The sequence below is a fragment of the Corvus kubaryi genome, unplaced genomic scaffold, assembly GCF_017639235.1.
Source record: "Corvus kubaryi isolate FWS band 111438036 unplaced genomic scaffold, C.kubaryi_AGA036_p1.0 split3-73, whole genome shotgun sequence".
Classification (NCBI taxonomy): Eukaryota; Metazoa; Chordata; class Aves; order Passeriformes; family Corvidae; genus Corvus; species Corvus kubaryi.
The window spans coordinates 27,831,152-27,859,077 of record NW_024582091.1 but is presented as its reverse complement, the minus strand read 5'-3'; the positions used below and the strand labels follow the sequence as shown (position 1 = coordinate 27,859,077).

The following is a 27,926-nucleotide window of genomic DNA, read 5'->3' as shown; positions in this document are numbered from 1 at the left end:
TGCTTGAAAACAAATAACAAATACACAGAAGGAGAGAGAAGAGAACAGAGACAGCAATTGCAGCTTCTGTTTCCTATGCTTTTAACTGCCACCTTGCTGTTACATTAAGACTCTCACCAGCCACACCACAAGTTATAGCAGTGTTAAGACATTTCTTCCTTTTTTTTTTTTCCTAATATGAGCAGGCTTGCATCAGCATTTCAATGATTCAGTCTTTGCCACCAAGTCAGGCTTATTCAGATGGCAGAGAGCAAAGGGATGGAAGAAGCTAGAAACTTGAGAACAGAAATAACAGGAACCCATTTCTCATCACACTTTCTAATTAGTCTTCAGGACTTAGCTAGAGCTCATTTGAACTAAGCAGTGTCATATGGATTGTTTCTTTGGCTCTGTCTGGACAGGTAATATCTCTCAGCATCTGGATAATCAAGGAAACAGCTAGCAGGTCAGCCAGGGGGATCAAACTTACTCTGTCCCAACCATCCATTGTCCTAACATCAGTGTCAAATTAGAGACCCCAACAAGCAGTGATGGATGGAAAACCCACAAAGAAATAAATAATTATGTCCTGAAAGTGGGGTTTGAATAATATACAGTAAATGAATGAGGGACCACATGCTGAGAAACCAGAATAAATACTGAATACCTAAACAGCTATTAATGAGCATTGCCCATCTGGTATACTGGCTAAGGCAGGGGTCCTGTGAAAAATAATAGCATGCGGCCGTGTAATTTAAGAACTGTATCATAATATATGTGCACAGTAAGCTCACACTAAAATTGCCTAGGCAACCTTTGTTCTTACATATCCTTAATTTTGGAGAGCACAGCTCCACAAAATTAGTAATAATATTTTTTAGGACCTTGGAAGCTCTCTGCACACACCAATTTAATCTTCAGTGAAATATTGGCCTGTATAATGTCCAAAGTGCTGATTTGAGAGTGGAGATGAGAGTTTATTCAAGGTTCTGTAGGAGCAAAGTTTTAACATTTTTCTTACTGAACCACTTATTGGATCCAGTGGCATCAGATAAAAGAACAAAGAAGTAGAGAAGTGGAAAAGAAGGGAAATAATTGTAGCTGAATATAAAAGAATTGTAGAAAAAGGGGGTTGCGAAAGAAGAAATAATAAGGCACAAAACGAGGTTCGGTGGGAGGATACAAAATTGATTATAAGGAAATCATTGATGTAATGATGCAATAAATGTATTTTTAAAAACTCTTCTTGCCATTCTTTTTCTACCTTGCTAATCTTATCTGAATTAGAACCTTGGACTTTCTGGTTCTGACTGGCAGAGAAAACACTGGACATATTGCAAAGAGGAGGAGAAATATTGAAAGGTGATGCCTAGAAAGCTGGTTTTCATTCCTTTTGTTCTTCACTCAAAAAATCATCTCTGGATCAACACAATGGAAAGCAGAAGAAAGACTTCAGGCTGGAATAGGAAAAGTGTGGGAAAGAGATTACTTAAATGAACTGGATTTTCAGGTCAAACTGACCAAATATAATTCATCTTAGAATGCGATAAAAACTGCCAAACCCATCACAAAATAATGAGTTATTAATTTAAAATGTTTAATGTCACAATCCGCTAATACGAGCGGGGATCATGATGGTTCATTTTATAGATCTCAGAGTGTAAAAGGACAAAAGAGATTTCAGTTTTAATCATAACAGTGCACCTTTATTAAGTGCCCACAACACAGTAATGCAATAGAGGAGAGAAAGAGAGAAAGAAACACAAAGTAAAAGAGTAGAGAGGAAGAAAAAGGGGGGCAATAGCTACCAACAGAGGAGATGAAGTCCTCGTGGTCTGCTGCCAATAGATCCGTCTTCTTTCCGTGGGGAGATCTCGAGCTCAGTTATTTCAGAAAGTCCCTTTATAGTCCTTTTCAGAAGCGAGGGGCAGCTGGCCAAGAGGTGGGAGAAATCTACAGCCATTGTTATGGGGCCCGTTGCTTTGGGAAAACAGGTACAGGACAGGTCATTCCTTTTTGCTTCAGCGCAGTCCTTCCCACCTGGGCAGCAAGAACAGCGCAGTCCATTACGACCTGCACTAATTTCCTCAGGAATGCGTACCAGTTCCCAGTGGGCACACCCGCAGGCAACACTTGACAGACATCCCACCTCAGCCAGGCCAGGCCAGACTGTGTTCAGTCTGTCCTCGGCGATGATCGTGAGGCAGATGAGGGATCTTCGGACCGTCTCTTACACCATCCTGTGACTCACGATTGCTGTCAAGCGAGCTCCATCAGCACGATTTTGTAGTGTTATTGTGAAGTCTTCAGGACTCATCAATGCTGGTAGCATATCCCAGAAAAGGGTAGAGAAAATAAGAAAGGAAGAAAAAGAAAATAAAAGAAAAAAGAAGGAAGCAAAAGAAGGAATAAGTAATTTTTTAATCAGAATACACATGTAATTTTTTATTCAAAATACACCTCTAATTTCTTATCACATCTTATTTTAATACTCATGTAGTTCATCTCGTGTCAATAACCTTGGGTGTGTCCACAGTGGATGGGATATTGACCAAATTGTGGACATCTATTATAGATGTCAATTGTGTTAACCATTTCATCATTTTCCAATTCATGGTGTACAAGATTGTTGATAAAACAAAACCAATCAAAACTAAAATCAAGACAACAATGATGGGATGACACAATTTGTTCAGGACACCTGTAGCAGTAGGTGACCACCCAAAAAGAGTATCCCACCACCGGTTTAGGTGAGGTTCAAGACCCAAGAACAGTAATCATAGTTCCTATGCTGGCACAGAGCAGGGGGGTGAAGTTAGGATTTACCCAGCTAAATCAGAGCAAAATACCAGACTAAATAATAAAAAATTTGCGAATTATTTAACCACTTGCAGAATAAATAAAAGTTGAAAAACAGGCACATCACATTACATTCAAAAATGTTCCCAAGAGCATGATTCCCTTATACATAAAACTTGTGTTGAGAGATATCCTCTTTTTACAAATACCTCTTATTTTACTTGCAGACTACAGCCCCTGTGCCCCATCGATGGTCGTTTTGGACCCCGCGGCCAGGACGAAATCCCATTGAGAGCCCTGCAGTTCAAACGAGGTCTGCTCCATGAATTTCGAAAGGGCAATGCCACCAAGGAACAAATTCGACTGCACAATCTGGTTCAGCAGCTTCCCAAGGCCATTATCATTGGGGTGCGGAAAGGAGGCACCCGAGCACTACTGGAGATGCTGAACCTTCACCCTGCAGTGGTCAAAGCTTCTCAAGAGATTCACTTCTTTGACAATGATGAAAACTATGCCAAGGGAATTGAGTGGTACCGGAAAAAAATGCCTTTTTCTTACCCTCATCAAATAACAATTGAGAAAAGCCCTGCGTATTTTATCACCGAGGAAGTACCTGAAAGGATTTACAAAATGAACTCATCTATCAAATTATTGATCATTGTCAGGGAACCTACCACAAGAGCTATTTCTGATTACACTCAGGTGCTGGAAGGCAAGGAAAGAAAGAACAAAACTTACTACAAATTTGAGAAGCTGGCTATTGATCCTAATACCTGCGAAGTGAACACTAAGTACAAGGCAGTGAGAACCAGCATCTACACAAAACATCTGGAGAGGTGGTTAAAATACTTCCCAATCGAGCAGTTTCATATCGTGGATGGAGACCGGCTCATCACAGACCCACTACCAGAACTCCAGCTGGTTGAGAAGTTCCTAAATCTTCCTCCGAGGATAAGTCAGTACAATTTATACTTCAATGCCACCAGAGGGTTTTACTGCTTGCGATTTAACATTGTCTTTAACAAGTGCCTGGCGGGTAGCAAGGGACGCATCCATCCAGAGGTGGATACCTCTGTCATTACCAAATTGCGCAAGTTCTTCCATCCTTTTAATCAGAAATTTTACCAGATCACGGCGAGGACATTTAACTGGCCCTAAACTAAACTTCATACACCACTTTCTGTTGCACCTGAGGCATGAGATAGATGTCTCTGCTGAAATATGCACTTTTCATAGACATGGCTAGCAAAGTAACTTTTTCATGCATACGTGTACATAATGCAGTGTGTGACCAAATATACGGTGGGATCGATTTTTTCTACAGAGTAGTAACTAACATAAATTTACTGTCAATATAGTTGCATCTTTTAAGATATAATAATAAAGGGAAAGGAGGTATTTAGGGAAACAAAGTCAGACACTGTTAAAAGGGTCAGTGTTCCTCTTGCTTAGTGAAGTGTTTATGTGAGATACTTATTGATCTAAGCAGAACATTAGTTTATGCCGTAAAAATTCTTGTCAAAAGTCTGTAAAGCTGTGAGAAAGCATAATCTTGAGGCTATATTTGGTATGTGTATTGCTAAAGGAATACTGACACTTTAAACACAGTGCTGAATTTTTACAATGAGAGTGAATAGTACTATTTTCTTATTATTTTAAATTAATATCTTATCTCATACAAACTACATTGTTTTAGAGTTCCTGTGGTGAGTTTGCACTATTGTTTTATGGTATGGACCATAGTGTCACTTGTAGCATGTCAATCATGTGTCAAGAAAAGGTCAAATAATTTTTTCTTCTATACTTGTGTGTCGACAAAGCTAAACATGGTGTACATAGTGTACAATCTTTGTAAATACTGGTTTCACACTAAGTAATTCTATTTTGTAAACTGAATATGGCTATTTAATTTATTGTGAAAATTAAATTTATTGTGGTATTTAAAAATGGAATGGATTAAAATTACCTATATGTGCAATGGCTTTTCATCTTTGCCTGATGTATGTCATTGTGGTCCCTTAGCTTAGACAGATCATATGTATGTGTGAGAGACATTTGCTCAGGTAACCTTGCTTTATAGACAGTTGAGAAAACTGATACATGTGGCCAAGCAGGGTTTATTCAAAAGCTCATCCTTCTATGAATCTGGTGTAATGCTCAACTCAAAGAACATTGTTGCTGTTTTGTTGTGGCACTTTGCTAAAATTAATTCTGTTGCCTGTGAGGCTAAAGCATGACTGTAAAAGTCTGCTGTAACCAGGTATATCAAAAAAGCAGAGCCCTCATTAAAACCAAAATAACAGACAGACAGAAAAAATTAGCAGAAAGGTTTTGGAGATTTCATCAGCAAAAGCTGGTGATGCTTCAGAAGTCAAAGGAAGCAGTTGTGATACCTTTTCTTTCATCTGGTAATACACATATCTGCTCTGAAAAAAACAACCACAGTATTGTTATTACTGGGATAAACATATAGCTCATGTTTCCATTCAATAAATGACAAGAAATTAGTTCAGGAAATTAATATTTTCATGCATTATACATTGTATGGCTCTTAAAGATTCATAAGAAAAAAACAGTGAAAGCAAATTCAAAAGTATTTTTAAAAAATTTTAAAAAAAGAAAGAAATGAAGTGAAAAAAAAACCAACCACTTTAAAACCACCATCTAGAGATTGATGGGGACACAAATTTTGGAAGGTGTCCAGAACATTTGAATATTCTGGGCTACAGTAGCAGAGTGGCTGGTAGTTCAGATTATAATAAGATCAAGTGTTCCCCATGGGCTGTTTATTTTGTTCAGTGATTTGGAAGCATTGGTTTTTCTAAATAAGTGGTTTTTAAAACTCTTGTGAGAGATTGCTTCTTGTCTTGCTGTATCTTTAATCATATATGCTAGCACTGTGAGCAATGTGCCCTTTCTTCATGCTGCATCGGAGCCGTGCCAGCACAACACGGCGGAGCATATGTGAAATTCTCTGCAGTAGCTGCAATACAACTCACTGTTTTCCTGTATGACAGCCATTTATCTTGCCCACTTCCAGACAAAAAAGACAGCTATTTAACTTATCTGATAGTGTCCAACAGGGAGTTTTTATCCAATTTAACCTTTTCATGGTCTTCAGGTGGGCAGACAGATTCCAGGCAGCTTTGGGTGATACTTTGGGTGATACTTCATATAGTCCTGGCTGCAAACTGACTGAAGGCTGAGAAGTATTTTCAATGAAAGGGACAAATTAGTTAGGTCAAAGTTACCTCCAAGCACAAAATATGGATTTGAAATGAATATCTCTCTGCATTGATCAGAAGAGTCACAAAGACTGTGATCTACCAGGCACAACTACGCACATTCCTGTTAAAGTCAGCTGGCTTAACTGCAGCTTATCATTTGCAATTTTGGAGAGACGTGGACAAATTTAGACTATATCTTAGACAAATCTGGTTCAAAAATGCACAGAAGAATAGTTAGGAACTGCAGGGGAGGAAAGAGGATTCAAAGGCATTGTAATGTATATTAGGAAGCCTAAAAGAGCAGGAGACGGATTCACTTTCACTGAGCCTTCAATGCAATGTCGTCAAGTCTATTTGACATAACCCAGTGAAGAGAAAATTTCAAAACTGATTCATAATACATAGACACAACACATCACCCAAAGCATACCCCTAGGTTAATGGGGATTTTGCCTCAGTGTTCATAACCAGTTTGTGAAGTCCTGACCTTATGGTACTTACCTCTTCAGGAGCAATTTCTGAATAATTCACTTTAATCTCCTTGCTTTGCTTCCCAAATTCTGAGCAAATCATTTCTATTCAAATTGACCATGAGTGTTCAGACTGAGAAGAGCATTCTTATCTTGAGATTATGATTGTAGAGTGATGCACAGCTATATGAAGTTGCAGCTGTTAACTTGTGGCATTTAAGTTCTTTAAAGACATTGCATCTTTCCTATTTTCTGTACTCTAAAATTATAGGCTCACAGCTCTGGTAAATGTTTGGATTAAAATAGTTAATATTTCTGTGCATTTTTATCAGATTATCCCAGCTGCTATTTAAACTACATAGGACAACAATTTGAAGTATAAGGGATTATTTGAGATGAATCTGAAACTGTATTTTCAGAAATTAGTATATAGGTAAATAAAGGATGGACATTTGGAGATCAGAGATTCATTTACCATTAACCCACTATACTGTATTTTCTTGAGGCAAGTGGAATAGATATGATGGAAATGTATATACCCTATTTCAATGGATTTTTCCTTTTTTTGTCCCAATGTCTAAGAATACAAGAGAGACACTATTTTTAGCAACATGTTTCATTATAACAGTCCAAGATTTTTAAAAGGCAATGGCCACAAGCTGAAAACACAGGATTACCATCTGAACATCAGGAAACACTTTTTTACTGTGCAGGAGACTAAGCACTGGTATGGGTTATCCGGAGAAGTTGCAGATTTTCCATCATTGGAGATATTTAAAAGCCATCTGCACACTGTCCTGGGCAACTGCCTCTAGATATCCCTGTTTGAACCGGGGGTTGGACTTCCCTTCCAACCTCAGCTATGCTGTGACCCTGTGAAGATCTCTCTATACTGTTTAGTTCTTACTAGGTACTGCGCATTGCTTCAGTGTTATACAGACCACAGAGAAAGTGGAAGCACATGTCACAAGCCAGTCCAGCCACTGTTCAAACCCAGGGTATGGAAGCACTACAGGGCACATATTTACTCCCTGGGTAGCTGATCTAACTCATGCTGGAAGCCTGTTCAACTTACTGGAACCCTCTGATAGGAGAGATCTTTTGTTAATGACAGTCCTACAGATCACTGCTGCTAGTTTTGGTATGGACTGAGAAGGCTACAGAGATTAGGAAGTTCACAAAGGACCCTTCTTCATGAGGAAGAGATCAGGAGTTGGATGTTACAGGGAGTGGTATCTTTGCTTTCATTTAAAGTGGGATAAAATGATATTTCTTTCCTGTGTAAAAATAACTTTAGAAAAAGGTGTGTAGAAGAAGTACACAATCCCATGGCAGTTTAAGTCAACCCAGCTCATGCCTGCCAAGCTCCCAGCCTCCCTCCTCTCACAATGTGCTCTTTCCTGCTCCTTTGTACTGACTTTCGTGATTACCTGCCCCTTCCATGTGGAGCTGCTTCAGTTCACTAGCCAGGCAGAAGACTAACCTGTTAAAAAGATGAGTAACATCACTAAAACTGTTCTGGATCAGAGCAAACATCTTTTCAAACCAGGATCTGTCACTAGAAGCAGCCAGTAATTAATGCTTCAAGCAGGACATGAAGACAAAGAAAACGTGAAGACATTTCCATGCTCCAGTGGTTGGCAGTCACTGGATGCCTCCAGTGGGAGAGGATAGTCTTCAGATGCAGCAGCCCTGAGTGCCTTCCTCTTCTTTGTACTTAGCCAGAAACCCCTTGAACCCACAGAACAGCTGTTCCCAAGCAGTCCTCTAAGCCCTCTTAAGTTATCATTTTGTTAGAATAGATGTGCAAAATGAATCAGAGATATTTGGGTAATACCTTTCAAACCAGATAATCATATATAATAAGTATAACAATATGGTAATAGAAGTTGTCTCTTCCTTCCTAACTCACTTTGGAAATGCTACGGATTGTCTAATTCGTTTCTTGAAAAAAGACTTGCCACACTACTTTATACTTACTGAAGATCCCTGAGCAGGCTTGGTCGTCAGATTTGTAAAAGACTGTAGAAGCAGAATAAATAATGATAAATTTTACTTTTGAAAGATCTTGTTTGCAGAGAAAAGGACTTTAGGTAAATTATTAAAAGTGATTTTAATAATAATCTCAGACATTTTTTGTTATTGTACCCATCAGGTCCAAGGAGAACAACTAGCTATTTGGCTACCCTGCTGTTAGTGTTCTATTTAATTTAGAGTCTGGCATGTAAAATTTACTTCACAGAGAAAAAAACAATTTTAAACTTAATAACATAGATCCAGGGAGCCTCAGATTGCATTATAAAGACTGAATTTTGTTACTGAAGGCTCATGCTTGTTAGTGAAACAGGGATGTGCCCAGGCTAACCATCATCAGTACCTATAAGATGATTTTTCCTTTGTTTATGAGTTTCTCTGGGGAGATACTTTACATGTAATATTCCATAGCACTCTTCTATCAGCTGATCAGCTGTAGCTAACCTGTTCTTTAAAGACTGACTTACCTTCTGACAACTTTGAGACAGACATAACAAACCATCTTCAGAACCACCAACCATCCCTAACTGCATTTACACTTACAGAGAAAGGATTTTCAGTCCTGTCTGCAATAGTGCACTGATGAAAGAGTCAAGCCCTTAGAGAACATCCATGTGTTATCAATCTGGATACCAGCCTTTTTCCCAGGGCTTGAATTGACAAGTGCAAGGAAAGCACAGAAAAGACTAGAATGCCATCGTCCATCTGCTGCACCATGCCTAGCATATGGTAATAAGATTACCTGCTGTTCTGAGATTCTTATTAAAACTGGCAGTAGTGTGGCATGATTTTAGGAGCTGATGGTGACCAAGCTACTGGACTCTTTTTAGTTTATGCCTAGCTTACTTTCAGTTCAGCTTTGACTTCATTCAACTTCTTATCCCTTTCAAAGTTCTCTCTCATGGTGCACAGTGATCCACAGCTCTCCCTGGAATTTATATCTTGTGAAAATAGAAAAAGAAATATCAGCACAGGCTGTCATAGTCTTTGCCACTGTGACCACAGGGAAAGGTTGTGGTACGAGGAATTTAACTCTGCTGATGTCCTTGTGATTCCTACATGATTCCCTAGCAACTTCCAAAATAATTTCCCCTCAGCAGCAGTGGTCACTACTTTAGAAGGTTAATGCTTCTGTGAAAGTGTCCTGCTTGTTGATCAGGTTATGAAACATCTATATTTTGAACAGATTGCAGTCCTTTGATGCAGTATATATACAGTACACATAATATACAGCAAAACATAGGATATGACAAGGAAACAATGCTACTTCAAGCCATCTGATGTCATGCCTAAGGCTGATTAAATAGACAAAAGGAAACATGACAGAATCATGCACATCTTACTCCTGGCCTTAATTGCAAACAACTGTTTTGTAATGTATGAGGCCTTTGCCATCCAATTCCTTGGCTGATTTTCTTCTGATGAAAGACTTTCCACTTCATTGAACTGTGAAAGCTTCGTTTCTATTTCAAACCCAGGGAGACAGAAGAATTAATTTACAATTCCCTACTATACAAAAAAAAAGTGATACACATTTCATAAGAGGTGGGACAGCAGCACTAACTTCATCTTCAGAAAATTGCTCTAGTAGTTGCAAGCTCCTCAGTGAACCTCCATTAGTAATAGAGCTTTATAGGAAAAGAAAAAAAGCCTTTTTACTTTGGATGGCTGTGCAGCAGCACAGTGCCTTACAAAGATGCAGCCCAAACCTATAAGGTTGGTGAAGTGAAACCATCATTTGTCTTAAAAACTCCGTATTTGGTATGCATTGAAACAGCCAGCCTGCATCAAGGAGATGAAGGAACTAATAATCTCTTTTTCCTTTTTTTTCTTTTTTAAGTGAATGGTAAGGCTAGTCTTCCAAGAGGTAGCCACAAGTAATTATCATTTCCATCAGTAGTAATTAGCAATGCATATCCCATACAATGGGCAGCTACTGTTACACCTTCAGGCTCATTTAAATCAATTTGTTCTGAAGTGCCCTGAGGATTAACTGGAGAAAAAACTTGCACTCAGAGCTGATTAGGTAAAAAGTCTCTACTATGTTTCCATCCTGGGGTGTAAAATTGCCACCTTTATGCATGTGGTCTGCCCTGGCACAGTGGCCTACCATTCTATCCACTGGTAACAAAAGGGGAACAAGCAGAGCTAGTTATACAGGTTCATTTATATTCAAGATCCAGCAAAATTTCCTTTGCAAAGCCACACAGGCTTTATTTTAAAATGTTGTCAATTGAAGATTGAAGTTGATTATTTCATAGCTGTCATTTTCATTTTCACTTTTGACACTTAGATATTAAAAGAAATTCAGAATATAGCTATGCAGACATCTTCTCAATGCTTGGAGCTACCTAAACAATTCAGATTTCTATTTTTAATCAATTTCAATGGATTAGAAAAACAATTGTGCAAAATACTAAGTTACTTGAGAAATAAAAGTAGTGGCAATGCATTTTAATGTTGCATAAAATAGTAAAAATAATCACAGGAGTAGATTAAAATTGTATGTACCTTCCCTTCCTGGATGTTCCTATGTGTAAACCTACAAGACTCTTCTTAACAGCTTTCTTGTTCAAGCCCAAAAGCGCATTGAGTTACACCTAAAGGCTGTTGCTGCTCGCACCATAATTAGGATATTCTTTAAATATAGGAGACAAGCATTCAAATTCCACCAAGCTGAGGAAACTGGAATGTAAGGTAGGCATTTTGTGGGACAAAGATAAAACGAACAGTGGCAAATCAAGGTGATGTGCTATGACTCTTTGCTAGGCTTGCTTAGCACCAGCTGGTCTTGTACAGCCTCCTCAAGAAGGCCAATGGATGGATGCCACAAAGTCTTGGAGAGGTAAGGGGCTATACTCATATATCTGGCATGACTGATTGGTTGCATTGGTTGCTAAATCCTTAGAAGGCTCTATCCTTACTCATGGTAGAAATAACCTAGCAGCTATTCCTGTGTTACAAAATCTGTGAGGTGATTAAAAAGTTTAGACATTGCAAAAATGATCCCCACTTACCTCAAATGTCTTGGAGTGGCACCGTTGAACTTGCAAATCTCACGTGTGAAACCATGCCCTAGGTCTGCAAGTTAGCAGCCAGCTTAAAACCATCTAAGTCTGCACAGGGAAACCAACACTGCCACTGTGTCCTGCAGAGAAATGAGACCAGGTCCTCTGCAATATTTCATCTCTGAATAGTGAATTACAGGGCTGACACTGTAGGTGTTTACATGGCATAGGGAAACTTAAGCCCTGACTAGTCTGGTCAAAAGGTTGAGCGCTGGAATTGCTCTATTAGCCACCAAGCAATCTTCAAACCTAGTAATGCATTATGAAAACAGCATTACATTTCATTTGAGTAACACTGGTTATCTCATTTCATTTCCTTTATGTTGCTTTAACAGTTACAATTCAACAGCTCTGATGTCCTTTTAACTTGTACAGCTTTGTGTGTAATCAAGCTGAAGGTATAGTAGCACTCGATACTCAATTAATTCCTGTTTTTCTGCGGCAGATTTTGGAAGTGCATTCTGAGAACCTAGAAGGAGTTAATTTTCCCCCACATAAATGAAAGTCAAACCCAGGACAGAGTCAGAGCTCACATAAATGAAATATGACTGCCTTTAATTTAAGAGACCATGCCAGCCACATGTATAGCCAAATCAATGGAGATAGCTCTGTTAAAGCAAATTTCATGATCCTGCTTCCTGAGGAAACTTTCAGATGTGGAAAAGAGGGGGCCATGACAGTGGCTGGAGCCACTGTTCAAAATAACATGTACTGAAAGGCAGACCAAGTCTATGTAGTAAATATACTTTTTCTGTATTGGTTTGGGTCCTAGCATATCCAGTGTATCCCAGCAAATCTTCTACTTGCACCCAGATTGGGAAAACTCCTTTGGTGTTAAACTGCCATGCCCAGAGTGTTGCCAGATAATCAACAGAAACCTCTCGGGGGGACCAACAGAGCACCTGTGAGAGCATGTGTGCAGCCATTCTTCTCCTCCTCCTCTGTCTAAACTATCCAATCACCTTCCCACTTTGGGTCCCACACCATTAGGCTCCCCATAATCTCTACCAAAAGGAGACACAAATCCAGAGTAATGACTAATCCAGTGTGTCTGTGTGGGTGGTTGTAGATGGCGCTGACTCGTACCAAACAGATGAAGGGAGGGAAGATCCTGAGCCAAGAAGCAGCCTCAGTGCAGCTCCCTGGGTTGGTCTACACTCCCCAGCTGGCAGAGAGGCTTGATTTTGCTGCAGGAACCAAAATCTGCCGTGGTGGGAGAGCAAGGGTAAGCGGGCTTGTTTGCTGATGCACTTTGGCCCACAGCTCAGTAAAGAACTGTGCTTCCTGGGGGGGCTGTTCTCATCTTCTTCTTAGGAATATAAGGCAGGTCTCTCCCTTGCTACATAATGTTTCTGTATATGTACATGCAGAGTAAGCCTCATTCTAAATCTTTCATATACCCCTGGGAGACAGACACTGGCATGGGTCTTTTCTGTCTCACCTTAAGGCTGTTTAAAAAATCTCTTTCTTTGGTAAGAGCTTGTTTGTTCACATACATTGTTGTGGGTTTGCAGTACAGAAGGGACTCTGTGACTTTTGTGTGCTGGGTTTATGTATTTTTGTATAGCAGTAGCTATGTACTTGCTAAGACTTCTCACAAGAGAGAAATCTTGCCCTTTTGCTGGGTTTCGTGCTTGATGACTTACCAAATTTCCAGGGGGGCAGAAAAGGCAGCTCTGTATGTCAAGCCAAAGGTACTATGAGCATGACTGACAAAGTCTATTACCCTCCTAATCAAAGCATAGGAGAAATTAACCACTTAAAAAGGAGCTTGTTCTAGTTGTCAGCTCGAGGTTTCAACTGAAGGAAGATGCCTGCATACATTTTGATCTACTCCAAAGCAGTGATCGCCAAGCTGTGATTCCTGACCCACATGAATTTTACTCAGGTATAGTTCATGCATGCCTTTCAGGCAAGGATTATGTTATTTCTCCAACATAGGGAACTTGTCAGACTGCAGGAGGCAAGGGAGTCTGAAAAAGTTGTGGATGAGAAATTTTATGTGTGGATCTAACCAACTTGAATTGTCCAAATGAATCATTGCTATAATCCTTTAGCTTGTATCTTGGAAGGATAAATAGCTTCTGTCTCTCAGTATAAAAGCCACTTTAAAATAAAAAAAAAAGGGGACTTGGAGAAAAATAAAAGTAATAGAAAAAAGCACTAGTTTCTTTGGAAGGAAAGAACACATAAAAGCAAGCACAGATGTAATTTAACAAGAAATAGGCATAAAAGCCTATGGCTGTAAATATGAAAAAAACATATTCAATATAGGAAGAGACAATAAAATAAATCAGTTTCCATATTTGAAGATACAATATATGAACTGGAAATAAGCAAAACAAATAAATGACAGACAAAGTATTTAAGAGGAATCAAAAAGGCTTTTTACAGGTATATGGCAGAAATGAAACAACAGAGAAAATAACAGGATAGTAAATCAGTATGACTTACCTGAAGTGGATATGTTCTGTGCAATACTAGATTTTTTTTTTTCAATTTTTCCTCTATAAGTGATATAGGATCATTTCAAAGGATCCGCTTGCTCAGCTGAGTGCTTCAGTTCAGATGTGAGAGCTGGGCTTTCTACCTTGTTCCCAGAAATTTCCAAGCAATCCTGCCCTCAGCCTACTTCCAACAGAGAGACCAAAAAAGCACCTTCCACAGCAGCTGGATACTTAGGTTTGAACTTCATAGGAAAGGTAATTGTGGCCAAACTGAACAAGGGCCTCTCTGGAATAGCCTTTGCCTCTTGCTTCTCTGCTTTGAAAGTGCTGCTAAGCTGGGTTCATAGCTAGGTCATTTTAAGCTATTACAAAGGCAAGTAGTCTTAATTCTGAAGAACTAATACAGCTGTAATTCTAAGAATAAAAACAACAAAAACAATAATAGCAATAATAATGAGAATGTAAGAGCTGGATTATCCAACAGAGCTGGTGGAGAGACCCCTCTGCTCATCACTCAGAAGCAGAGGCATCAGTTTTCTATTCAAAGGCCAGAGTCATAACTAAAATAACAATCTATACATATATATTATGAGTAGCACCGCAGCTCATAATTTTGTCCAAGGGCATTTCTGCTGTAAAGTTCATCAAATCGAATATAACTTCCGTGGTGCATCTTTTTAATATGATATCTTAAATACACTATTATTTAATAATTAATTTCATTTTTAAACACAAAAAGTTCAATGGCTCAAAGATATTTAATATTTTATCAACACTGATGATTATAAAAGTCTTTCCCCAGCCATTTCCAGATAACATAAAAATTGGTGAGAGAATAAATAATCAGAAAGCCAGCTACTGCTACCCAATGATTGTGTTTTATTGTCATTTTGACCAAAAGTGACATCATTGGTTTATTGAACTTCACACAAAAAAAAAGATCAGGATCAGCTTCTACGCAGAATTGCTCTATCAGTGTCAAAACCATTTGCATTATGTCTCCTTCGGTATCACCATCCCTCCTTCCAGTTTTGTTATCTGATACTGAGCAAGGCCCTTCTGTATCATCTGCACAATGAGTTATAAGGATGCAGGGTAGTTTTCATAGCAGTCTGGGGGTTACTATGTTTCTGATCTTTTGCAAATGTCTCCAGCGCATGAGCTATTCCATTACGCACAGCAGTTAGGCTGACAAGGGTAGGGTTTCCAAACTTCTGGCAGCTCAGCTGGCTTAGCCTCAACAGCTTCACTTGAGATGCTGAATATCTGGAATGCCCAACCCGATGGCCAAGATCCTTAAATCATGGATGAGTCAAAATTTTTTGTAATTGAAATTTCTAGGGAAAAAAAGTGCACATGCTCTAGGAGATCAATATCACTTATTTCATGAAGAAGCCTCAGAACTTATCCCAGAGAGCACACAAAGTGGTTTGTTTGACAGCCCTGTTGACTGCAAGCTTCTGTGAACAGCATGAAATAGCCAACAGCAGCATTAATTTCTCTACCATAGGCTACAGTAAGTGCAGGACAAAGCAGAACAAGTGGAGAGAGGCTGATCGAGTCTTCACACCCCTTTCAAATCCTTTGGGTTTCAGCTGCTTCATGTGACGGGGTGTCCTGTTCATACAGAAGAATACTTTAGAACCTCAGGCATTCTATTACAGTAAAATGAGCCAGGAATACGGGCATGTTCTGTCACAGACAAGGTTTCTAAAGGTAATAGTAGTAACTAGCTGTTGTAAATTTTAGTGGTAGTTTTTAAAAAGAGATCACTGAATCAATGTTCAACAGAGACTTCTGATGTCTGAGAATGGACCAGTTTAATGTCATAATTAAGACAAAATCCTATGAGTATTACAAAGATTACAGAACAATTAGCCTAACTCCTTTTTCAGTAAAGCATTAGATACCATTTTTTAGAGATCAGATGGGAACACTTTAAAAAAAGGAAAATGTCTTGATTTAAATGTAGTAAACCTTCCTGAATGAAGCATAATCATGTCTCACTTAGAAAGGTAATAAGGCAGTTGACTTCCATTAATCTTCAGTAGATCAAAAGGATACAGATAGCATAATTAAAACATCAGTGACTGCGTAACAAAGTTTCACAATGGTTGTAAAGAGTAATGAGTTGTAAGAAAAATAGAGGAAATTTTTCTGGTATTTATATACCATAAGATTTTGACAACAATAATACTTCCATGAATATCCATATGGGTTTGCCTATTTAAGGTTAAAAAACTAACTGTTCCAAAAGGCTGATATTCGTGCCAGTTTATAAATTGCAAATTAAAACATAGGAAGATTATTTTTACAAGTGGTATTGCCACTTTCAAGAATATATTTTACAATGTAGAGAAAACTCCAACAAAAATCTCAAAAGAAGTAGCAAGTCAGCAGATGAAGAAGTAGCTGAAAAGCAAATATTTATGAAAGAACTCACAAATACAGATTTTTGTTTCTAACCTTAGGCATTCCAGCTAGAAATTATTGACTTTAAAAAAACATACATGATCAGAAAAAAGGAAAAGCTCATCCTAATATTAAAACTCTCTCTGAAAATTCAGGCACTATGGGTTGAATTTCTGGCTCTGCCTCACTCTCCCTGTATGACCTTTGGCAGGTCACTTATGTCTCACTTTCTTCTCAACAAAGTAGGAATCAAATTTCTGTGCTGTGTAGAGGTTATACAAGGCAAATTCATTAACATCTGAGCCTGACAATGTACAGCAGTAAGGAGCAAATAAATTAGATATGTATCAGAGAAGTTGGTGGCTACAGAAGTCTGTTAGTGCTACAGAAAAATGATTTCATACTTATGTTTTATTTTTTTTTCCCTTGACATTTAGAGTTGCTGGACTTTTACCAAACTACAAAATGTCTTCCAGCTTCAGTAGCTGAGCTTCAGCCTGATAAGGCAGCAGATGCCACATGAGAGAAGGCACCTGTTTTGCACCCTTGCTGCATTAGGTAATTATGTACATAACAACTTAGATGTGCAGTCCTTGAAATTCAAACTGTTGCAGCTATCAAAATCTTGAGCTACTCATAGAAGCAGTGAGAGTGTGCTGAATGAATTCACAGTGAAGTATGCCTTGCCTCCTCAATTAAATTGTGTATGTGTGTGTGTGTGTGTGTACAAGAGTGTTTGCATCCATTCCTGTGTGAATCTATAGATTTTTTTTTATTATTATTCAAGAAACTGGTTGATAAAGCAGTGACAGAAAGCTAAAGTTTGTGTAAATGAATTAGAGCCAGCTGGTGAAATATTATAAATGAAAAAGTTCAAAAAGTCAAACAGACATATGGCTGGAATGCCAAAATGTCACATTAGGTCAGAAAGTGTCAGCAGAAAAAGAAATACACCAGAGAATTTATACTTAACAAAAGGGGTAGGAAAGAGATAAAGATCCGTCACTGATGTGGATGGTGAATGGTGTTGCATCCAGTTGGCATCCAGTCACTAGTGGTGTCTCCCAGGGATCAGCCAGTCCTCTTCAATATCTTTACGGATGATCTGGACGACGGGATTGAGTCTACCATCAGCAAATTCACAGATGACACCAACATGGGTTGGAGTGTTGGGTGGTAGGAAGGCTGTGCAGAGAGACATGGACAGGCTGAATTGATGGGCTGAGACCAACAGCATGAGGTTCAACAAGACCAGTTGCTGGGTCCTACACAACCCCAGCCAGTTCTACAGGCTGGGGGAAGAGCAGCTGGAAAGCTGCCAAGTGGAAAAGGACCTGAGAATGTTGGTCAGCAGCTGGCTGAACATGAGCCCAGCAGTGTGCCCAGATGGCCAAGAAGGCCAATGGCATCCAGGCCTGTGTCAAGAATAATGCAGTCAGCAGGACTAAGAAAGTGATTTTTCCCCTCTACTCAACACTGGGGAGGCCACACCTTGAATCCTGTGTTCAGTTCTGGGCTCCTCACGACAAGAAGGACATTGAGGTGCTGAATTGTGTCCAGATAAGGGCAATGGAGCTGGTGAAGGCTCTGGAGCACAAGTCATATGAGGAGCAGCTGAGGAAGCTGGAGCTGTTTAGCCTAGAGAAAGGAAGCTCAGGGGTGACCTTATTACTCCCTAAAACTATGGAAGGAGGTTGTAGCCAGTTGGAGGTGGGTATCTTCTCCCAGGTAACAAGTGACAGGACAAGAGAACATTGCCTCAAGCTACATCAGGAAAGGTTTAGGCTGGACATTAGGAAGACTTTCTTCACAAAAAGGGTGATTGGGCATTGGAATGGGCTGTCAGGGAGGTGGTGGAGTCACTGTCCCTGGAGGTGTTTAAGAAAAGACTGAACGTGACACTTTATGCCATGGTCAGGGTGACATGGTGGTGTTCAGTCATAGGTTGGACTCGATTACCTCAGAGGTGTTTTCCAACCTAAGAGATTATGTGATTCTGTGATCTTTGAGCATCATATTAATAGCTAAATCTGAAGATTGGCAGTAAGACAAGGTATAAGACAAGGAAAAACAACTCAAATATTTTTTAGAAGCTTTTTGCGATGCGACCGGTGCATACTACTCATCCACAGAAACAATATAAATTTATACTCAAAATTAACAAAATAAGTATTTACATTTTTCATATTTGCACATTTAAAGTTTACTTGGACAATGTGCCTGATGAACCATACACCTGCAGAGGTAAGGAACAACTCAGCTATGTTTGCTGCCTTCTGTTTCTGTTTGATTTATGTTTGTTTGCAAATGATACTAGATTCCCAGTTTCTAGGTTTATTGTTTGTCAGTTTTTACTATTATTGGATTATACACACATACAGGAATTCATGGTCCAGAGATTTTTACTAACTGCACAGTGGGAATTGTTCACAAGGACCTTTTCCATTAAGGGCAGTGAAATGCAAGGAGGCAGGGCCAGATCCTAAGTACATCTAGAACTTTGTGACTGAAGGCGTTCAAAGTTGTCACAGGTGGAGTTATAAAGGTGTAATTATACAGAACCAAGGAAATGAAGCCAAAATCTTGTTCATGCTACATATGCACTGTAGGACAAAAGCTCGCAGATTTCTGAATGCGGCAGCCAGCCCTACCAGTGTGAGCACTTAGCATTAACATGCTATTCTATCCTCCTGCGTTCACTGCAAATTGCCAGGATCAGGCTAGATCTGGCTTTGCATTGCAAGAGCTGTATGTAATGTCATCACAGAATCATTTCATGCTTTAACTTAGGGAGAGTTGTCAAGAAACTTTTTCATTCTGTTACAGTTGTGGAAAGAAATGTCCTAAGCAGGCCCAGTATAACTGCTCCCAAGGGCATGGTTGTCAAGATCTTTCATTAAAGCTGAATATTTCCAACGGAGCTCGTGTTAAATTTCCAATAATCTGCACAAAAGACATTCAGGATTCTGAGGCTGAAGACTAACTTGCCATTTTTTACAGCCCAGCAGTCAAATGAAAAGTCTCATTGGTTCATGGATAAGGAACACAAAAAGTTTAGGTTACTGATGATGAAGTCTTCAAGAGATGGATCATGCAGCTACTTAAGATGTTAGTTACAGAGGAAACTGGGCATGCAATTCAACATTTCTGAGTTGTTTGTCAGGGAAATAACTGATGCCAGGAAATACTGATGAATGTAGAAGACCACCAGGTTTAGCAGAATATATTCTTTACAAGAAATATCCTATCCTTGTGGGACATAAAGGGCAGAAAACAGAAAAAGCTATATCAGAAGAAGGTGAAAAGCAGTCAATACAGACTAAGTACCTTTTAAATGCAGTTTAAGGAAATAATAAACCACTATATATTTATACTGAATTTTATTTCAATTCTAGAAGTCTAAAGAACAAGACAGGGGGTCTAGAATACTTCATTTAAACAAGGGTATTGATAAAATAATAGGTGTATCAAGAATTTGTTACAAGGAAAGAAACCTGTTTAGCACCATGGCTGATCTATCTATCTAATTATATTTATCAGTAATTTAATCAGGGGCAGGTCATAGTCTAGAGCACTGCCTCACCATGGTCCATGCTGCTAGAACTCCTTATGGTAAGGAAGTGATTTGTGGCAACAAGTGGTGTCTGGACACCTTCTTTATTGGTATATATTGGTATACATATATATATATGTGTAATACCAGGGTATGAAGCATACAGAAAAGCTACAGCATGCTTAAGATAAGAAGTATGTCACATATACAAATAAGAACAGGCAGACTTTTTTTCAGGTCTAAGCTAAATATATTCCTCCTTCACTATTGCTAGTTGTAATTTGGCTATTTTACATTCCCCAACAGATGAAGTAGGGAGGTCTCAGTCTTCTCCCACACTCCAAGAATGAAAGTGTCTGTTGGCCATGACCACAGGTAATATCAGAGGCACCATCATAATTAAGAGTAGCTTAATATAAAACAGATGGCAGAGCTAATGAAAGGAGATGCTTTGGAGATGGAAAACCAAAAATCCCTTGGGTGAGCCGTCCTGTGGTGAAAAACTGGGATAAGCAGCAATAAGGCTACCTTCGTTCAGCACAAGGCATATTGACATTTGTACCAGATCATGAGCATCAACACTTTACTGAATCACAAAAAAGGCCTAGAAACATTCTTCTGTTTATTACTCAACACAAAACACTAAGCTGAGACACTTAAAGAAAAGACTGGACCTATAAAATCTACAGAAATCTGTTTCCAAGGTCTTCATTTCAATTAATGTTGTGCTGCCCCTCTTCTTGTTAACACTGCCAACACTCAGAGTGTATGCTGAGCCTTAGCTGCATAGGTACAGCTGACAGCATTGACTGCTACCAGGAATCACTTTCTGAAAGGAAATGGATGCATTCCAAGCACTTGCAGGACCTCAACATTGACCACTGCCACCTCTGCAGCAGCAGATGATAAGCTCTTCCTCAGGCACTAGCTTCTGCTCCTGCTGAGCAGTGGCTGACAGGAGGGAGTGCACTGCAGCAGTGCCCAGAGATTAAATTTTTGTTGTAGTGGGGGGCAGCTTGCTCTGCCGTGAACTACATTAATCCAGTAGGAGCTGGAAACTACCACCCCAGCTATATGTGGTGAGCAACTTTTGATTTGTGAATGGCCCAATGTGCATTTTCCTTTTCTTTTGCTCCTAATTTTGTGCACATTTCCCTAAGAGGCAAGATTTAAAACGCAGAGTCATCCTGTAAGCCTGGTTTGTTTCAGCCCTACAACCTCCCTCTGCCCTTTGAGAGAAAGCTTCCCCCAGTCACGGTGAGCTGTGCCTGCATTGTCTACGTGCTGCACAATGGAAGAATGCTGGTAAAGTTCATCTTTAGACTAATGGCTGCCTTATCACTGCACAACTCCCCTATGTTTGTATTTGGAAAGCAAGTGAAAATGGATAAAATACAGCATATTCAGATTATCATAAAGTAAGTTAATCTTCTTGTTTTTCTTCATGTAGAAATAGTTACATCTTACAGAAGTAAAGATTCCTTTCTGTCCAGCTGTACTGAAGCTCATTGATGCTTAAGGCCTGCCTAAAAGAGCATTAGGGAAACCATGTGACTAACAAAGGCCATAAAATTATTTAAATACGTGCTGGTTTTGTTGTATTGCTCAGGATGTAGAGGCAAGTCAATGATATGTTGGTTCATGGCTTTCTTATCCAAATACTAGGATTTTTTTGTATCTTGAAACACAGGGTAACAAGAACGGGAATCCTTGAGGTCTCAGTGTTTAGCAGCTTAGCCTGTTCCTAAGCATAATAGGCAAAATTGATGCCCAGGCACACTTGTGAGGGTAATCTATTTGCATTTCAAAGGCAGTAAGGTTTTAATCATGTAGCTGTTCACTCAGAGAGTGCAATTATAGTTCCATGTTAAAACGAACCTCTAAGTAGAAAACCAAAACAAAAAAAACCAACTAGGTGGAGGGGAGGGGGGAGGGGATGATCTGTTTCAGTAAAAGATAAATGTTCTATGTTGTAGGAAGAAAAATTACAGCTAGAAGATTCTACCTTACTATGAGAACCTCTGAACCTGCAGTTTAAAATGCAGTTCATTCTACATTCAAAACAACTGGGGTTAGTAGTCCATACAGAATTTGTAGCGCTTTTGTATCTTTTTCTCAAAGGTTGGGATGAGGAACACATCTTAAAATACAAAAGATTTCATTCATTTCTCTTTGCATGTCATAAAATATTTTGTTTTCTTTTTTTTTTTACATTTAACTTATTGGTAACTTTTACTCCCCAGAGAGTAGCTAGGAACTCACTGAAAAGTAGTACATCCACTCTCGGCTGGGAGAGGCTGAGAAATTCTGTGCACGCAAGGAGCATGAGCTGTGAATACAGGAGACTCTTGTGTTCCCCTGAAGATGGCACAGAAATCTTGGTTACAAATCTTCACAGTGTAGTAATTGAAGGGGGATAGCTGGAAAAGCAGTGTATCAGCTAGAAAATTAAGCCTGCTATAAATGAGTGAGAGATTAATTCCTTCAATTGGCTTATTAACATCTTTAGAAAATATTCCATTACTTTGTAGGGTTGGGGTTTTTTTCAGTGGATTTCACCTTGAGTCGTTTTCATAAACTGGAGCTCCCCCTCAAGGAATACAATGGGAAACTAGTTTTGTGATAGACGATACAGATTTCTCATTTTGACTAGAAGAATCCTTATATCTTAGCCTACAAAATCTTAGAGATATTCTTCAGCATATTCCGTCACTTACTGCTGATATGTAGTTTGCAAAGCAATTTCATGTAGAAGTGAGACTGTTCTTAAATTAAGAAACCTAGGCCAGAAAAGATTAGAATATTGATTTTAGTGACTTTGGGGATATAAGTATGATTTTATTCAAGCTCCAATTCTTGTACCATAAAATAAGTGATACCCACACTCCGCAGTAGTACAAAAAGCCTGCGTTTTGGCTCAGCCCCATCCCTCACACTTCATCACAGATTAAATGAGACCTGCTAGATGGGTCATTACAAGCAGCTCTTAGCAGAGCACCTCTCCAGCAGCCCCATTGCCCACTGTCAGTCAAGGCAGTACATTCAGAAAAGATGATGGGCTAGAAAATTCCCAGTGTCAAAAAGAGGGGACACAGGAGGACAAATGGTCCACACCCTGTCAAGGAAGTCTAGGCCATGGTGTCCAAAAACTGTGGAAGGAACTCTTCCAAGACATGAAGACCCTCAGCCTTAAATTTTGCATTTCTTCAGCCTTACTTCTCTGATAGAGACATTTTTCAGTATAAATAAAGAAACCCAAATCCAATCAAAATAACAGTATATATCAAACAAAACACAGCACATCACTATTTTGAGGTGGAGAAGAATGAGTCATATATGACAAATGTCAGTCACCTGGCTGAATTCATACTGCAGCAGCACTAATAGTGTGCTGATACCCAAACAGGCAGGGAAGGAGGGAACACCCAGTACCAAACAGTTGTCACTAAGTAGGTGAGCATGAGTGATATCATCATCAGGAATGGGACTTGACTTTGTTCCCTTCTCACTGCCTCTAGTGTCCCCAGTGCCCCTTCACCTTGACTTGTCATAGGACAAGTCAAAAAGCTATAAAATTATCCTAAACAGGAAAAGATGGCCTGAGATACTCTCTGCAATAGTTTCAGTGACATTAGGGCTTTCCCTGCCTGTCCACATTCAGTCACACTGAGACGGTATAAATATGATTATTGAATAAAATTTTGATCTGGCTAAGAAGTTTATCCTAACTAAAAGAACATTGTTGACTAAACACTAGCAGTCTGTGACTATTTCCACCTCCTTACACTGAGGAAAGACAATACTGGCTGTGCCACTCTTAGAGGCTCCACTTTCCATATTTTCACATTATTTACTGTTTGATTTCTTCTTCAATTTGTGGCAGTTAGAAAGATATTTAACAAGTCCAATCCTCCCAGGGATGGGTACCTGGGTTTTTTTTAACATTGAAATTATTGTTGTTCTTTGACTTTTTGGTTTTCCTTTTAATGCTGTACAGTAGATAGAAAGCAAAATGATACACATGATTGGCCACAGCAATGTCACTCCACCCAAGTCCTTAAAAGCTACAGTTTCATGCTATTTTTCTTGGCACAGTAGTTAGATTTTGTATTTTGCAGGCCCTCACAGTTTTGCAGTAGACTGTGCACATACAGCCCTTGCCCTGCACTGCTTGCTCAATCCTGAAAGTTTGGAGTTGGTACTGCCCCTTATTCCCCCTAAGCAGCCAGAGGGAATTCTCTGTCATTCAGGAGCCCAGCTGCCAGAGATCTAAGAGCAAATCTTTGTAAATTATGTGTATTTATTCAACAGAAACTGCAAGACAAACACAGGCAGTGAAACCAGTGAAACCAGAGAGTTTCCTGGAACCTACTATACCTACCTACCTGTAAGTATGGTACAGCTGTAGAATCTGCTGAGAGAGAAGAGTGGTTTTTGGTCAATTTAAAAAACCATAACACGAGTAGCAACTGTTTGAAAGTGAAATAAATTGCAGCTAAATGGACAGAAGGATTTAATTGACTTAATTATGTCAAATTTAGTTAATTATTGTTCAGCGGGTGCAAACAAAGCTACTCTTCTATGCTATACAACAAAATCTGTAGAACTTTAAGTAAATACTTATAATTCCTTACTCTCTCAAGAATTGCCTTAATGTTAATAAGACTCTCCATCAGAACAAAGCCTCAGTCTACTTTATAGTGGCACTTTCTAATGGCACCCCTTTTCTCTAATCAACTAGCACAAAAACCTTTTCCCCAGTTCTCCAGTAGCTCAAGTAGCAAATATATGGCTTTGAGAGGAAAGCAGAAATTATACTGCTTCACAGTAGGTAGTCCTTTCCTGCCCATAGACATTTACTGAGAAAAAAAATCAGTGTTGTCTGTCTTTTGTATATGCTGTGGCCTCTGGGCTATGACCTGAGAACTGCAAATGTTTCAATCTACACAAGGAGAGCTGGAGGGAAATGGTCAGCAGCCAGGCATGTCTCTACTCATAGCCACATGAAGCCATAGTTTATACTTTGAAATCAGTGCAATTGCAGAAGGATTTTTTTATTTTTAAGTGTAAACTAAATCCCTCAAGTAAAGGGATCCATGTCTGATCATAAAACTCTCTGACCTTAAAACTGTTAGAAGTACCCCCCACACAGCAACACTCCATATTACTTTTTTCTAAAGAACATTTGTTTTGATTCTTCTTACTGTCCTCTCAGCTGACTAAACCCTTTTCTTCCTCACCTACACCTTCATTTCCACGGACATGCAATGTACAGACATTGCAAACACTTCAGTTACTTTATCATTACATTCATACCCCATCTCCTCATTACTGGTGGCCTCTCATCTGTCACAAACAATGTGCAAGTAAGCAAATGCAAGCTTGTAACATCCAGGCTGCATCACAAATTTCTATTCATGCAAGAAGGAATAATTCTGTGCCCTGTGTCAGCTGGCTTTGTGGTTTGCAAAGGCTGTAGTATCAGGGGCTGATTAGAAAGGAAACGAAGAATGCAGCAAATGCAATTGGTTTTGCTACTGCTACTCCCACTAAAGAAGGCACTTTTCATTTGTCTCTGTAATGAGAGAGCCTTTCCACTCACAGGTACATTAAGGAAGAGTGTGTGCATGGGAGGGTCCCCACTGTGCAGTTACCCTGATGTTTTCAGGACTTTTCAGATGGCTTCTGCTGAATTAGATGCATAAAGGAAGAACTAATCCTGCTGAATCAGGAAATGAGACAATGGGGATCCTCTGTACGATTCCCATTAACTTTATATTATAGTCTGCAAAGGCTACAGCTCTGAATATTTGATACTTGTCTAAGTCCTACTGAAATCAATGGGAATTTGGTGTACAAGTTCAAACAAACTGCATGGGGAATGTGGAGGACCCTGGTGACCAGAAAAAGAACATTTTCTACATTATTCAGGTATTTAGAGTCTGTATCTCAGTGCTCTGGGTCTCGTCTATAAAACAGGATTATTGAGGCTTCTGAATAAGGCTGAGAAACAATTTGCAACCTTATTTTCTTATACGCCTTAAGCTTTGGGTGTTGTACCATTAAAATTTAGAATCACAAGGAAAACGTTCTATTATAGAGCAAAAAAGTTCATTTTAACTGCAGCCCATATGCTCCAATATCACCTATCTTTCCATATTGTTAACCTAGCTAGTGGCATCAGCTTGTTTGGTTGAATAAATAGATTAATTAATTTAAGACAAGCATCCCCATTATCTTCCATTCTCTGCACAAAAAAAGACCAATCATGATGTGCACTTATATTAAATTTTGTCAGTAAAATATGCTTGCTTGATATTGTAGGCATTTGCATTTTATATACTTCAGTTACCATCTGCTAATGGTAATTTTATCATTCAATAAATAACACTAAAGAAATCAACATTAATGAAGATTGGAGAATTTTTTAATATAGTGGATAATTTTTGGTTTATTTCTGTGAACTGCAACTGCAGCCAACAATAAAAAGGATAATCCATTAAAACTAGAGCACAATAATGAAAGCTGTTGTCAAGGTTCTGGCATAGTGGACGACCAATGGGGATTGCAGGTTCCCAGAGCATTGACTTTGTCTACCCTTTACTAAGGAGTAATGTGTGAATCATTATGCTATAGACAGATGGGACTATTCCAGAGAGACTGAGATTGCATGCTAGCCTAGCAGAAGTTCCAGGAGGCATTCATAGCTTGGATAACCACAGTGTCTCCAGCAGGGCAGAAGGAACCTAGGTATGACCAAACTCTTTTACAGAGTGAAGGCTTTAGATCCCAACTCAAGAAAGAGTGCTTCTTAGGGAGAGCATTTCAGGCTTGCTGAATAGTTAAGTCAGCTTGACTACCACTACCAGTTTAAATACAAACATTTAATTACAGGCTTCTCTTAGCAAATGTATGCTGAGATATGCTTTTAGGTATTTTTTTGCTACCTAAGATTTTCCTTTGACTTTTTTCTCAACCTATCAAAGCACAAAAAAATCTGCTTTAAAGTTTAAAACATACACTGGGTTTGATCCTCTTTTCTGAGGTATAGCCCATATTTTTTCTTAAGTGAGATAAAAAACTATTCTCTTAGCAAGTTAGGAACTAGCTTAATCCCAAAATACAAAGCTCAGTTGTCCTCCAGTAAATTCCAGAATTCCAAGGTCTGTATTTCCATGCTCACATCTTCTGCACAGAACATAATTTGTAATTCAAATCCTGGATCCAGGAAATGTAAGAGAGGCACAGAAGCAGTAGTGCTGTATCCAACCAATAAGTAAGAAGAATTAATGATAAAATGCTATGTCCTGTGGATCAGACCAGTTGTTCATTTGCCAAATATTTTCCCCTTGGCTATGTCAACAGGACATACAACTTAGAGAGACATCATGAGCATAGTGTTATCCACTGCTCTTTTCGTTAATCCCTAGCATCCATCATCATCGGGGATGTTGGAGGGCACATCTTCTTTCTTTACTGTCTATTTATGGACACATTGTCAATGGATTTGTCAAATGTCTGTCTGAATTTGCTGATATGGTCTGTATTCCTGTAGTGGTTTGGTCCAAAATACTCATTACTGTTTATCTGCTGTGAGATAAGAATTAGGAGAAATGCAAAACAGGCACCAAACTTGAAAGAATATAAAGAAGTTTATTAACAGACCTAAAAGAAGAAGGAAAAAAAATTATACCACCTTCAGAACTCTCCTCCTCCCCCCACCTTCCTCCCTTCTCCCACTGACGATGTGAAAAGACAACCCTTAAGATGTTCAGTCTGTTTACCACTTCCATAATAACCTTGTTCAGTCCATTTAGAAAGAGAAGTCTCTTCTTGCTCATGCTATGAAAACATTATCACAACGAGACAGCCGCCCACTTCCAAATATCATTCAGTCCATTTAGGAAGAGGAGTCTCTCTGCCTGCGTGTGAGTCCT

General features: G+C 39.1%; 1 protein-coding gene and 1 long non-coding RNA gene across 4 annotated transcripts in view; both read left to right on the top strand.

Annotated features, from left to right (window-relative positions):
• Nucleotides 1–4,760, top strand: part of HS3ST5 (heparan sulfate-glucosamine 3-sulfotransferase 5) — a 193,443-nt gene extending 188,683 nt beyond the window's left edge. For all 3 annotated transcript variants that reach the window (XM_042016973.1, XM_042016971.1, XM_042016972.1), the window contains exon 4: nucleotides 3,006–4,760. In XM_042016973.1, the coding sequence (XP_041872907.1) occupies nucleotides 3,006–3,936 (931 nt within the window). In that variant the 3' untranslated portion in view covers nucleotides 3,937–4,760. The remainder of the gene's footprint in view (nucleotides 1–3,005) is intronic.
• A 13,227-nt stretch (nucleotides 4,761–17,987) lies between these two features.
• The window catches only part of LOC121659319, a 15,255-nt gene continuing 5,316 nt past the window's right edge, over nucleotides 17,988–27,926 (top strand). Inside the window, exons 1-2 of the long non-coding RNA XR_006014278.1 lie at nucleotides 17,988–21,407; nucleotides 24,301–24,376. This is a non-coding gene — a long non-coding RNA (uncharacterized LOC121659319). The remainder of the gene's footprint in view (nucleotides 21,408–24,300; nucleotides 24,377–27,926) is intronic.